The following is a 13,064-nucleotide window of genomic DNA, read 5'->3' on the forward strand; positions in this document are numbered from 1 at the left end:
AGCGGGGCTGCACCTCCCCGCGCATGCGCGCCGCTGGGGAAGAGGCCGGGAGGGGTGACGTGACGGGGTAAGGGCAAGAGCCACGATGGGAGGGGCGGGTGAGGTGGCAGCGGCGCGGGGGGAGGGGCCCGGCGATGGGCGCTGAGGGAGCGGCGGGAGGGGTGGGGGTGATGGCGGTCCCTCTGCGCCCGGCCTCGTAGCGCGTCCTTCTCCTAGATACAAGAGTGGGGTGAAAGCATGGCTCGTGGCGTGAGCCCCTTGTGTAAGATGGCACCGAGCAGCCTCACCTGGTTGTATGGCTTCCTGCAGTGCCGGTTGTTATAGGGTCTCTTCCTTTTGTCGTCCGGAGGGAGCCGAGGGCAGGCAGCGGGATGGAGCTGAGGTGCTGCCGCCGCCTCGCCCCGTGCTCCAAGACCACCGCCTACACCTTCCTGCTCGGGGGAGTGTTCATTGCGCTGGGCTCCAGCCGGATCCTCCTGATGAAGTATTCTGCCAACGAAGGTACTGTTGGGCGGTGGACGTAACGTGCCTCAAATAGGAGCGAGTGGGCATTTCGGGCAAAGCATCCCCAAAAACCTAGCCCTCAGAGTTCTTAGCACCAACATCTCGTTATATAAAGCGGCATAAATTTCATTGGGTCTAACGTAAATGTCACTGGATCTAATGTAAAGTAGCACCTTGCGGTTGCAAGATGTCTGATCCGTGTGGAGATCGTTCCTTAGAAGGTGAGGCAGTGAATTCCTCAGTAGCTATTTTTCAGCAAAGACTAAATTGTTGTGCAAGCACGGTTGGTGGTGAATGTCTTGACCAATGTTTCTCAACAGGTTTAGGAAATAGTGTGCATATTATAACTGTCTTGCTGTAATGCTTCCCCCTTCAGCGTATATTAGCAAAGAGCACGTATAATCCTAAAAGATGGTTGTGTCATCCTGGAAGCCTTTTCCTTGGAGGGAAAAAATAGCATTTTGCTGTCTAGGGGAAAACATTCCCTTTATTTTTTTAAGACAGTGTTGTTCTTGAGTTCTTCCTTAAAGTTTCATAGTAAACTGAGACCAAATGAAGAAAGATTTCACCTAGGAAGGGGAACGTTCAGGCAGTGGTATATCATCAAAAACTGAGTATTTATAATTGAAGTGCTGAAAGAGCCTTTTGTGTTTATGGGGAGTAGCTAAAATTCTGACTGAAGGGGTTAAAATAGTTTCTTCTCTAATTGTGGATGCAGGAGATAGAATCTGACCATGTACTCTCTACAATTTGCTGAATCCCACAGATAACAAATATGATTACCTTCCAACAACAGTGAACATATGTTCTGAAGTAGTGAAATTGTTCCTCTGTCTGATACTGGCACTATGGGTTAAGAAAAAAGGTAAGTACGTATGTTTAAAATAACTAAGATGTACTGACTTTCTAAGATTTGCTGTACTTCAATTTTTTTTCTTTAACTAAAAGATTCACGTTTAATAGTATAGCATAAGTCCTGCTAGTAATGTTCTCTGGGATTGTGTCTTCCATACAGAATTATAACAATACTTTTTACAACTATACTTTGTGCTGTAAAGTCACATGTTCTTAAGTTGTTTGTATGATGGCTGAAATGAGGACAGGTAAGCTGAATTAGATAGGGCAATGAAGGCACAATCTAATATTTTTTAGAATTTTAGCACAGCATCAGGGTAGGATAATAGGTACTTCACCTCACTGTGAAGATGTGACTGAACAGAATCTTATACATTGCTTTAACTAAAGGATCGGCCTTTATCTTTCAGTCTTCTGAGCACTTCTGTTTAAAAGTGCCACCACCTTCCACTGGAGGGGATTTTGTGTGTGGTGGTATTTCAGTCAGAATCAGCATTTGTATGTAAGAATTCGAAGTAGCTTTGTTACGAAGACAAATCTTGGGGCCACTGTCTGTACAGGAAAAGCAGTGTCAGGCTTCATTACCTTCCAGTTTTGTATTGCAGGCTATTTTTCTCATTTCTTTTCTGGCACCTTTCTATAGCTTCTGTCCTGCTTTAAAAAGGATGAGAAGCTAACTTCATAGCATTGCAAAACTTTAGAGAACAGACGTTTAAATTGGAGGAGGTTGTCAGGTGCAGTCAGCACGTTATTACATGTTAAATTGAAGTGCTGGTTTTGTCCACTTATTCGTTTAACTGTCATGGCCCTGGCAAGCCAATAAAAATTGTACCCCACCATTTAACGCAGAAATACCTAAGACAGTGAATACAGTTAATGTTTGCCATCCTTTGCTGCCTGTGTATTTTCAAGTTTGCTTTCTTTTGTTCTCTACCAGATTTCTGAGTTTCACTGTTCTCAGTATGTAACTAATTCAGAAGAGGATTAGATAACATTCTATAATCTTAAATCTGTACTAACAAAGTGCTTCTGTTGTCAACTCTAGACCAGTCTAAGGTTTGGCACAATCCTAAAGCGCGTGTCCTGAATGCCTAAGTAAATGTCATTCTTTGTGCCTTGTCTTTTCTTTGTGCTTTCTTCCCATTTGCTCTCTTTTGACTCAGATTGTGTGTTGTATGCTACATATACTGAGTTCTGATTTATTTTGTATTTCTGATGTTACTGGCCACCCTCTGGGTGCTATATGAGCAGATCCCCTGTTTGAGTCATTGTTTCAGGTCTAGATGTGATTAGTAATCACCCAGTAATGATGTGACTATTGTGTGGGGATTTTCTGGAGTGCTGTCTGGCCTTCAACAAATGATTGATATTTGCTTTTTTGCTTCCAGTGGGCAAATACTCTTAGAGGGGGTAAAGTATTCTTGGGTGGTTTCTCTTGTGAAGCAAGAAGATGAATGCCCACAGGCAATGGATTGCTCTCTAGCTACGTGTTCTGCCTTGGGTGTGTCTTCTGTGTTGCCAGAGACCTGTAGTACCTGAGGTTTTTTGCAGTCCAACAGCGTTCTTAAGAACAAAACAGTGGTACCTATTCAAAAGGGTTTGGAATAGACTTGTTCTAAAAGAAAATAAGAAAAATGTCTTTCCTATTAATTTGTTTTCCTTCCAGAGGGTTGTTTGGATCATCCCTCTGGATGTCTTTCCTGGAAGAATTTTTATAATTCCATGAAATGGTCAATTCCTGCCTTTCTTTACTTCTTGGACAACTTGATTGTCTTCTATGTGCTGACCTACCTCCAGCCAGTAAGTATGCATGTACTGAATAAAGTATCTTCTCATGTCTTACTAATGGGTAACGTTGACCTTAAGCTATTCACAGTAGTAACATTGACAAGGAAAGATGTGCAGGTAAATGAATGATCTCTAGATCTTCAGTTAGACCTTCTTTTTTTCCTGCCAATGGTCCGTGTTTTACAGCTGTCAGTAGAGGAAGGTCTCTGTATTTTCTCCATCCTAAATAATTCAAGAATAGGCTGAATCGCCTAAGAGTTGGAAAGTTGTTTTTTTTTTTTGTGCTTTCACTTCTTTTTCTTCAACTCTGTATTTCTCTTTAAATGTATTTGCTCATCTTGCTAGTATATGAGTTGCAATTTTCTGTGTGTCTTCTGTTGCTTTATGTATGTGGCTTCACATGTTGACTTGTAATCTTTCCTCACCATTTCCAAAGAAAAGCAAATAAATGTAACCCGCTAAAGCAGGTGAGTAATAGGAAGTGAGTAGAGAAGGAAGAAAACTGTTTGAATCTCAATAGTTACATTTGGTTTTATGTTGCTGTGCATTAAATGTAGTTATGTTTAAGCACAAAGTTTAACTGCTAGTTTCTTCTAGCTACATTCAGCCTTCTGGATAAATCTATAGATGCTCGGGTTGCGGTTTTTGAGCTTTCTTTTTTCATGCTAGAGTACTTTTTGGTTCATAGCCTGGTTAGGTGGAAACAAATGATTAGTGCTTGCTATAAATAGCATGGCTACACTTGTTTGACATTAAAAATTTTTATAAATGTTACTTCATTTTCATTCAGGCCTTCTCTAAAATGATGTCCTTTTAGGTGTACATTTTTGACAGGGACGGAACAGAGTCTGGAATAGGACTTGCCTGGAAAAACATAATTAAAATGAACATTCTGGATGTTTTAATATAAATTGGTGGTTTTTTCTTTGGGAAGGAAGTTCAGCTATAATGTTTGTAATAGCAAAACCTGATACTTAAAAGGTTACACAACACCGTTTCTTTCTTAAGCAATTTGTTTTGGCTCGGGTTAACGTGATCTTTTGTTAAATGCACAGCTAGTATATTGCACACGGACACACATGCAAAACTGGTTTCTCTCCCCTCAGAACACGTGCACTCTTCTAGAATTTTTGGTGTCTTTTTTTGGTGACTGTGAGACAAAAAAATATATGTGGAACGTTTTGCACATCATTTATACATCAGTTTTGCATCAAGCCTCTTTTTTCCAGAGTGATTTCTGTCAGCTCCAGATTCTTCTGTTTATTCAGTGTTTTTCTTCTTCCACGATGTTTACCTAACATGATTTTTTAACTGAGTTGTAATTTCACAAAGCAGAAAATTAAGCTATGATTTCTTAGGCAGGTGCTTTTTGTGTCAGTCTTCAGCTTACTTGAGACCTTGTCATGCTGCTTCATGAGATTTATTATTCAGCAGATAGTGCCAATCTATTCCAAAAAAAACCCCAAAGGTAATGGGAAAAGGGCATATGCTTTTCCTCTGATAAATGAGAAAGGCTCTGCTATTGCAGACTTGGAAATGTAGATAAGAAAGTACAAGATAAAGTCACTTTGCATTTCTGAATCCATATATGATTTTGTGCAAAATAGTCTAAAAAGCAATCTCCCTCTAAGGTTGAAATGGAGGAAAGAGTTCAGATGCCTATTTTTTATATGTATACTGTTTATACAGGGTAATCCTGTCATGAAGCAGTCATGAAAATTCAAGGTGAGCATCTCTTTATGTTTTATAATTGATAAAGCAGATGCATTTGACATGCAAAAAGTTTATTTTCTGCCCAAGTCTGAGATTTCATGGATGCTGCAAGCTGCCATCAGAAGCAGCCTCACCTTCCCCTATTCTTAGTTTCCTTTTGGAGCATCTTTCTCACTTGTGCTGACACAGCTGATTTTGCAGCTTAGTGGTCAGTCTGGCTGGGGAACTGATCTGACAGAAAAATAAACTGTTTTCTTTTTGGCCAAATACGTTTCCAGCTTGATTGTTTTCCTAACATCTTTGTTTCAGCAGAGCTCTCCCCACTGCAGTTGAACTTAGTCTCCATGCTTTGCTTGATACTTTGAAGTGGGACTTAAATGTCATTTTAACGGTGTGCTACTCAGTACCAGGGTGATGCTTTCCAAACACCTTGCAGAAAGGGGACAACTCAAAGTTGGTGGGCTTTCGATGTCAACATTGTATCTGGAGTATAATGTTGCTCCCCTTCTTTTTCTAGGCAATGGCTGTACTTTTCTCAAATTTTGTCATTATAACAACAGCTCTTCTCTTCAGGATAGTGCTAAAGTAAGTAGTACTTATGAAGGTAAATGAAATTTAAAATTTTATCTTTCTAGCCTTGATGAAGAGGTTATGTTACATTCTTTCTGTGTCTGATAGGAGCCATAATACTGTTTTCTTGTGCCTGTACCAACTTGGAGAAATGGCTTTGTGTTCTGCATACCAAGGTGTTGGAAATAATAGCTTATTAGGAGCCTCTACATGTCTATATTTGGTCACCTGTAACAGAAAATGAGTGAAATCATGATTATATACTTGTTGAATGGCCAGAAATAAGGTCTGGGTTTGGATTCCTTCATTTGTGCATTAAATCTCACATTTCATGATGAGCAATACTTCTTTCCAGTCTGTTGTTGTTCCAAATTGAATGTAAATGTAAGCCAACGAGAAGGAATGAGATATGTAAGAGTGAAAGACAGGTGTATTCAGTAACATTATGTCAGCCCTGAAGTGTTTCTGGTCAACTGTGTGTTTTTAAAAGTAAATACGTACGTCTGTTCTTTGTTATTCATGTGACAAAAGTCAGTTTCTCTGTCCTGTATGTTCTTCAACTGACTTGTGCTCTTTATGGTGTGGTTTAGATTCAGAAAAGACTAGCAGGGAAATGGGTATTAGCTTTCATACTCCACCTAAAAGGTTACTTGTGTTGAACTTTGAACAAAGATGCCTTCTCTACAGGTGTTAATATTCCAGAAGAGCATCTGATAGTCTGACCAAAAGGCTTTTTCTCAGTTCTTTAGTTTTACATCTCGAGATGTTAAAGTTTGCTTAATCTTCCAAAATTCTGATTTTTTTGCACAATAAACAGGCTTTGCTTGAGTGAAAAAGTATAAAATAGCTAAGACTGTTAGGTCTTCTAAATTGCATTCGGATCATCATAAAATATTAGAAAGGTGCACAAAATCATGGGGGAAAAGTGAAATGTTGTGAAAGTTCTCTTCCTCTGGCAAATTGTTTGAACGTCTGATTTTCTTCGAATTCATCAAACCTGTGTTGTGTGTTCATGGAGACAATAGTTGCTTTTAGTTGTCAGGTGTTTGGCGTCTAGAACTAACATCTTGAAAGACTTTCCTTAAATTATCTCTGTGCTTTGTGTGTTCTCCCTTTTGTGTTTCTGTGATCACCAGGCTGGGGCCTACTTGCCACAGAAAAGAACCCTACGTTTTGGCATTTTCCTGTCAATTATGAAAAACCAAGATGTTTCATTGTACTTTGTCTACATCTCCTTACCTGTGGCATGATGTCTTTTGTGTGTTTTTTAGAGCTTGTTCTCGTATCGTTTAATTTGTGCTGCTGTGTTTCTAAAGTTAGTGGCTTTTTTGTCTGCTCCTAGGCGAAAACTCTCTTGGGTACAGTGGGCATCTCTGGTCATCTTATTCCTGTCCATCGTTGCCCTGACTCTGGGAACTGGAGGCCATCAGCAAAGCTTGGCTGTACACGGATTCCATCACAATATGTTTTTCAATCCATCTAACCACTGCCTTCTTTATGCCGGACCTGAGGAAACGTGTGTTGAAAAGGGCAACTGTGGAGCACCAAGCTTCCTTCCCAGCTTCCAGTGGAATGTCACCAGTACCATGGCAGGAGCACTGAAACCTCTCCGCCTCAGTCTGGGACATCTGCTTATTCTAGTGCAGTGCTTCATATCTGCCCTGGCTAACATCTACAACGAAAAGATCTTGAAAGACGGGGACCAGCTTGCTGAGAGCATCTTCACACAGAACAGCAAACTGTATGCCTTTGGGGTGCTGTTCAATGGGCTGATGCTGGGTCTGCAGGCCAAGGACCGGAGGCAGATAGGGAACTGCGGCTTCTTTTATGGGCACAACATCTTCTCAGTGGCTCTTATATTTGTCACAGCTTTCCTGGGGCTGTCTGTAGCCTTCATCTTGAAGTTCCGAGACAATATGTTCCATGTTATGACTGCTCAGATCACCACTGTCATCATCACCACAGTGTCTTTCGTCATCTTTGACTTCAGGCCTTCTTTAGAATTCTTTTTGGAAGCTCCTGTGGTGCTTCTCTCCATATTCATCTACAATGCCAGTAAACCAAGAGGCCTGGAATTTGCCACTCTGCGGGAAAGGGGCAAGCTCTTTAAAGGAGACACGTGGGAGAGGTCAAGTGGGGTAAGGCTTTTCAGTACTCCTCTTCTCTCGTTTCTCCTTTGTTTCACCTCCATTTCCACCATGGCATATTTGGAAGATTTGTTTTGCATGTAACCAGACTCATTCCTCAACTCAAACACCAAAGCTCGCTATTTGTTAAAATTCTTTAAAATTGATGGTAAATTATTTTGCGTATTCCACTTTTTAAATTCGTGAAGCTCAGGTAACTGTTGCTTTTCTGCCGTGACTACAGACAGTGCTGTGAGCAACTTTAGCAACTTTTATACAAATCCTCTCTTGTGACTTCTTTGACCAGATATATTTGTCCACTGGCCCTGGGCATACAGAAGTTGGAACTGATGCCTGGGAACTAACTGTACTTAAGTAGAACTGATAAGTCTTTGTGTAGCTGAGCCCATAAAGAAATTAATATATTAGTTAAGATTCTTCATACTGTAACAGTCAAAAGATATCTGAAGACATTCTTAACACAATTTTTTTCATACGCAACATTTTCTGCAGGTACTTTTCTTTTTTTTTTTTTTTTTTTTTTTCCGTTTGCCCTAATTTGAATAGTAATCTAGACAGCTAGAACATGAAACAGGGCTTGCCCTTAGGCTCAGCTGTAGTCTCAGCTCATTTAATTGAGCTGAGAAATTAGTCAAGAGTGGGAAGGAGCTAATGTCTGTGTGTTCTGCATGTACAGATCTGCTGTTACGCATGACGCAACCAGCAGAGAGTGCTGTCTCCATTTAATTCTAGAAAAAATTAAACTTGGAGGAGATGTTTTCTAGAACTTCTACATGGTGACCTGTTAGATTGTTGTTTTACAAGCAGTAAATAATACAGTCGTATTTTTTGGTGTAGCTGGCATTACCTATTTTAGCATTTACAATTGAGCATCTGTGGTAAAAACAAAGAGTGCTACGTGAGCAAGTTTCCTGATGAATGGATAGGCTACAAGCTGTTTTAGAGACCAAGTCACTAAAAAGTATTAAAGATGAACGGGACGTTCCTTATGAACATGTATATGTTAGAGGAAGATTTTAACATACTGGTAAAACATGTAAATTACTGGGTGTTAATATGACAGAGAGACCTTAAATAAACTTCTTTTCTTTCTCTCTTTCTCTTCCTCTTTCTATGTATTAATAACAAGATAACTTTTGCTCACATTGTTCTCTTCTCATTCCTGTAGGACGGAGAAGAGTTTGAGAGACTGAACAAACCAAGCAGTGACATCGATACAGATGAAGATTTGCTCTAGCATGGAGCTGGCTAAGAGGAATGCTATTACTCATAGTGAGAGAATGTTAATGTTTCCTTAACATAGCGAAGGGTCCTTTTTTCCCATTTGCAGAACAATTGAGACTACTTTGGGTCTGGATGTCAGAGATGGATGAGGAAAACATTCAAGCTCTTAATTTGAGCCATTTGTTTTTGAGAGCTGTTTTCACTCTTCCCATCTGTGCAAATTAGGAGTTCAAAATCTGCTGCAATAAACGAAGTTTGTACCTGAAGTGAACAAGAAGAGGCTTGGACCCTGGACTCGGTTGTCTGGGTGACACGCTGCATTGGAGGGCAGTCCTGGACTCTAACCATGTCTTTTATCACTTTGGTTGACTGTCCTGAGTCACTGCCAGTTCCTGTATGAATTCCTTGGTTAGCAAAGCAGAGATGATAAAACTTGTCCACGCTGCAGAACTGATATAAGGGTTGATTGGCATCTTCCAATGTAAAAATGCTTCATTAAGTTTTCTTTTCAGGGCTTAAGATATTACTAATAACAGTCAATACGCCTCTTATTTATGAGATTTTATTGTATTTTGGTGATTCACATTGAAATACCCCTAGCTGAGTGAAAGAGTCCCCCTGAACCAATCTCATCAAACCTTGACTTGAGAATGTATAATAATCAGATAATTTGTCTGAAGGATCAACATATTCTTAATCTAGGAGAATCTTCTTCAGTTTGAATGGTCTTAATTCTGTTTTCATTCCCATTTTACACCAGTGTAACTCTGTACTGACTCCTGTGGAGTCCTTTCTGATTCTTTGATGTGGCTGAAGTATATTTCACTGACTTCAGCCACCAGCTCTCTCACATTTCCAGTATGAGACTGTTGTGTGCCTGTCTCCCAATGTCTGGGGGAACTGAAATTTGGAATGCCTTTGTAGAAAATAGTGGATTCTACTTGCAACTTATGTGGCTTAACTTTGAAAGATCCTGAATAAAACAAAAGCGTGTTATTTGGTATGAATGTATCACAGGGTCTTTATTGCATTTAGAAAGGGTATGTGGAGAGACTGACTTTACACTGGGGCCACTATCTGAAAACGGATGTTATGTAGCTGCAACGATGCCCTGCAATATCTGGAACACTGAGCAGGAGGGTGCAGGTGTTAATACCATTTGTTGTTGCTCTGACAACTCAGATTGATAAGAGTTTGCATTCGTTTTTGTAGAGGGCAAAATCATTTTGCAGAATGTCAGGCACGGTGATCTCAGAATCACTGTCGAAGCGTCTGCTGGATTGTATTTTCAGTGAGATGAAAAATGGGTTCGAAATAATTCAAGGAATTTTAAAAATTGGAGGATGAAGGGAACAGTCAAAAACAAGACTTTGATAACGGAAAGATCACTGTCAAAGGAATTCTTATGAAGGTATGCAATGAGTTCAGTGTCAGAGCCTCATACCACAGTGTATCTTAATCAATTACTGATGCATTTCTCTGTGGACTGAAGACAGTTCTGCCTTTGTTCCCCTCTGCTATCCTTTTTCCAGGCTCTGTGTGCTTACTTACGCATACTGTCTTGATGGCTCATTGCTATATTAATTAACATACCTCCTGTCACTGATCCATCAAGCAGGGCAGCCTGTTTCCAGTTGTGGCCGATGACTCAAGTTATAAACAATGCATGTGAAATTCTTATTCTGATTTCTTACATCTTTTTTCCAGGAGTATGATCTTTTTCTAGCATGTATTAAGAATTACACAAAGTGAAATTACTGTTGTGGTTTGTTTATATGAGCTAACCTTGTAAATATGTTGAGCTGAAAAATGTTTTACAGCTGATCTTGTTGTGCTAGTATAGTAGCTCATTTTATCAAAAGGAATCCTGGTTGTTTGGATTTGTACAGAATGAATAAGAAAGCATATTTTAATGTTAATTCCAGAAACATGAGTTTCGTTGGTGTGTAATATTCTATTTTGGGAAATGAAACTTCAATGCAAAAAAAAAAAGCTCAAACTGTTCAAGACTTAGTTGCAATAAGACGGTTTCTTTTTTTTTTCCTCCATTACATACAGGTTTGCAGTATATACTTGCCTGAATTCATTGTCTTTTTCAGTCACAGCTACCAACTTTAGCAGACATTTCCATGAAAAGTGAAAGTACTGTTAGTTTTTAGATTGCTTTGCATTAGCAGTGGTAGCTTTTTACATCAACTTTTGCAGGCAGCTTTGCCTTGCCTTAAGTCAGAACATAAAAATTAGCGTCATACCTCTAATGATAGAGCATCAAACCAAAGATGAGTGTCTTTAAAATTTTTGACGTTCCTGCCATGAAATGTATGCCTTAAGAGAAATAAGAGCTGGAAATTATTGATCTGCAAATGTTATAAAGTATATTTAGACTTGCTTTCAGCTCTTGCCCTGCTTAGTCAGTTTTCCCCTCTATAAATTTCATTTTAATAACTTCCATCACAAGCATGATGTCATGATTGACTTGTTTTGCTAAAGTCTCAGATTGCACAAGGATACCAGGTATATAACTATGGAGCTATATGGAAGCATTTACTTTCCTTGTAGAGTTAGATCCTATCTAACATGTAGAAATCTTTCTGTTGTCTTCAGGTGAACAGGTTGGAGGTCTTGGAGACATTCAGTTGGATTGGCCAGGCAGGTTTCTTTTAATAATGGAGGAGAACTGTATATCCCCTGTACAGCAACAGGAACATTAACAGCTGTCTAAAAATGGGTAAGGACTTAGCATAAACTTAGCAATAAAAGGTGTGTAAGTAACCCAAAAATATAACCATGCAGTTCTATGCAGCCATGCAGTCCATGGCAATAGTCAAATTTAGCGTGTATATGAGATTTGTTAGAGGAAGTGACTACAAACCACAGTCAGCTGGAAAACAGCTCTGGTCAGCAAGGGAGGCTGTTCTGTAGAGCTATACCTTGCGAATAGATCATGTGAATCCTACTGCAGTAACGGTGGTTAAGTATTTTCCACTGTATGGTTGCTCACCTACTCTGTCAGAAAGCTTAATATTTTTCTCTTCAAATAGTAATAGGGAATTTTATGAGGAAATTTTTTGGAGACCAGCATTACTTTGGCACGTAATCTTTATTGAAAGCATTGGGCAGAGAGTTCTTTCTACATTGTGAGTTAAAACCCAGATTCACAAATGTTTGAATTTAATAGCTGCTGAAAATGTTCTGTTCCTCCTGCAGATTTGAGGAATTAGTTCATAAAACCTCTTGGGAAGAGAGGTCTCTTCATGTTTCTCTTGTTTATAACAAGCCAGTTAAAGTGATTTTTATTTTGTTTAATTTCATCTACTTTGTGAATGTAGAAACTGAGCCATCATGCTTGAAAGAAGGCCTGAGGATGAAAACAGCTGTCTTTCAACTGAATCAAATCCCAGAAATATGTATGAGAAAAAAGTTTTGAAATTTTCCTCATTGTGTGGAACCTGTCCACTCAGAACTACAGAAGTAGTTAATCTCAATAAACCTGTGCTCAGAATGATGCTGCCGGGGCAGATCCAGTACTTTGGATCTGATTTGTGTTTGGAGTAGTGTAGCTCCCTGATGCTTGTAGTCTTCAACAGAACTATACATTGTTGTTGAAAGCATTTTTTTTTTTGGCTTGGTGTTCCTTCAAGCCTTGCTTTTAGTTTTCCATAGTGAGAGGTAGGTTGCAAAATCAGGATTTTAAACCATTGCTAAAAGTTCCTAGTAATTTTGAGACAGTTTATAATGAAGGCAGAAATCAGCACCAGAATCATAATGAGTATTCTGCAAACTTTATAAATATTCAAAAAAAAAAAAAAAAAGGCCATTTGGATTAAGCGTTGCTCTCTGTTTTGTTAGTTAACTGTCTCCTCCTCCTGCTCAGTACAGGACATTTAGGTTTGATGTTTTGTAATGTGAGTTAAAAGGGCTTTCTTTTAAGTACTTTGTGTGGAAAAACAAGATTACAGGAAAGTTGAAATGAACACCTGAAAGAAAATCCAGAGGAGTTCATCCTTTTGTTTAAAGGAGGTGACTGTTAGGTGCTCTTTCCTCTGCTTTTGCTTTAGGCAAAGACAATTAGACAGCTGACCTTAATACACTGATACAGTAAGTACTTGTTTCCTGAAACTAACCTATGGGACTTTATCTTTCTTCTGGAAACCTTTCAGTTCTGTGATTCTTTTTTTATCACTCCTCCTAATTTAATTTTTTTTTAATTTCTCTGCTCACTGCTTTCAGCTGTGTAAGTGCTGTAGATAAAGGAATACTTGG

The 13,064-nt window shown here is 39.3% G+C and overlaps 1 protein-coding gene across 1 annotated transcript; it reads left to right on the forward strand.

Moving 5' to 3' along the window:
• Window positions 1-108: 108 nt before the first annotated feature.
• SLC35A5 (solute carrier family 35 member A5) lies at window positions 109-9,804 on the forward strand. The gene is made up of 6 exons (XM_035540337.1): window positions 109-501; window positions 1,271-1,369; window positions 3,026-3,159; window positions 5,378-5,445; window positions 6,773-7,568; window positions 8,746-9,804. Exons 1-6 carry the CDS (start codon window positions 372-374, stop codon window positions 8,812-8,814), a joined length of 1,296 nt encoding a protein of 431 aa, XP_035396230.1. The 5' UTR covers window positions 109-371; the 3' UTR covers window positions 8,815-9,804.
• Window positions 9,805-13,064: the final 3,260 nt, after the last annotated feature.

This window comes from Cygnus atratus, chromosome 1, assembly GCF_013377495.2.
Source record: "Cygnus atratus isolate AKBS03 ecotype Queensland, Australia chromosome 1, CAtr_DNAZoo_HiC_assembly, whole genome shotgun sequence".
NCBI classification, from domain to species: Eukaryota; Metazoa; Chordata; class Aves; order Anseriformes; family Anatidae; genus Cygnus; species Cygnus atratus.

Bases quoted from the DNA above. Each gene is read 5' to 3' on its own strand.
- SLC35A5 (XM_035540337.1), top strand. From the start codon at position 372: ATGGAGCTGAGGTGCTGCCGCCGCCTCGCCCCGTGCTCCAAGACCACC. The intron at 502-1,270 runs GTACTGTTGGGC...TGAATCCCACAG, and splicing joins GAAGTATTCTGCCAACGAAG to ATAACAAATATGATTACCTT. The intron at 3,160-5,377 runs GTAAGTATGCAT...TTCTTTTTCTAG, and splicing joins TGCTGACCTACCTCCAGCCA to GCAATGGCTGTACTTTTCTC.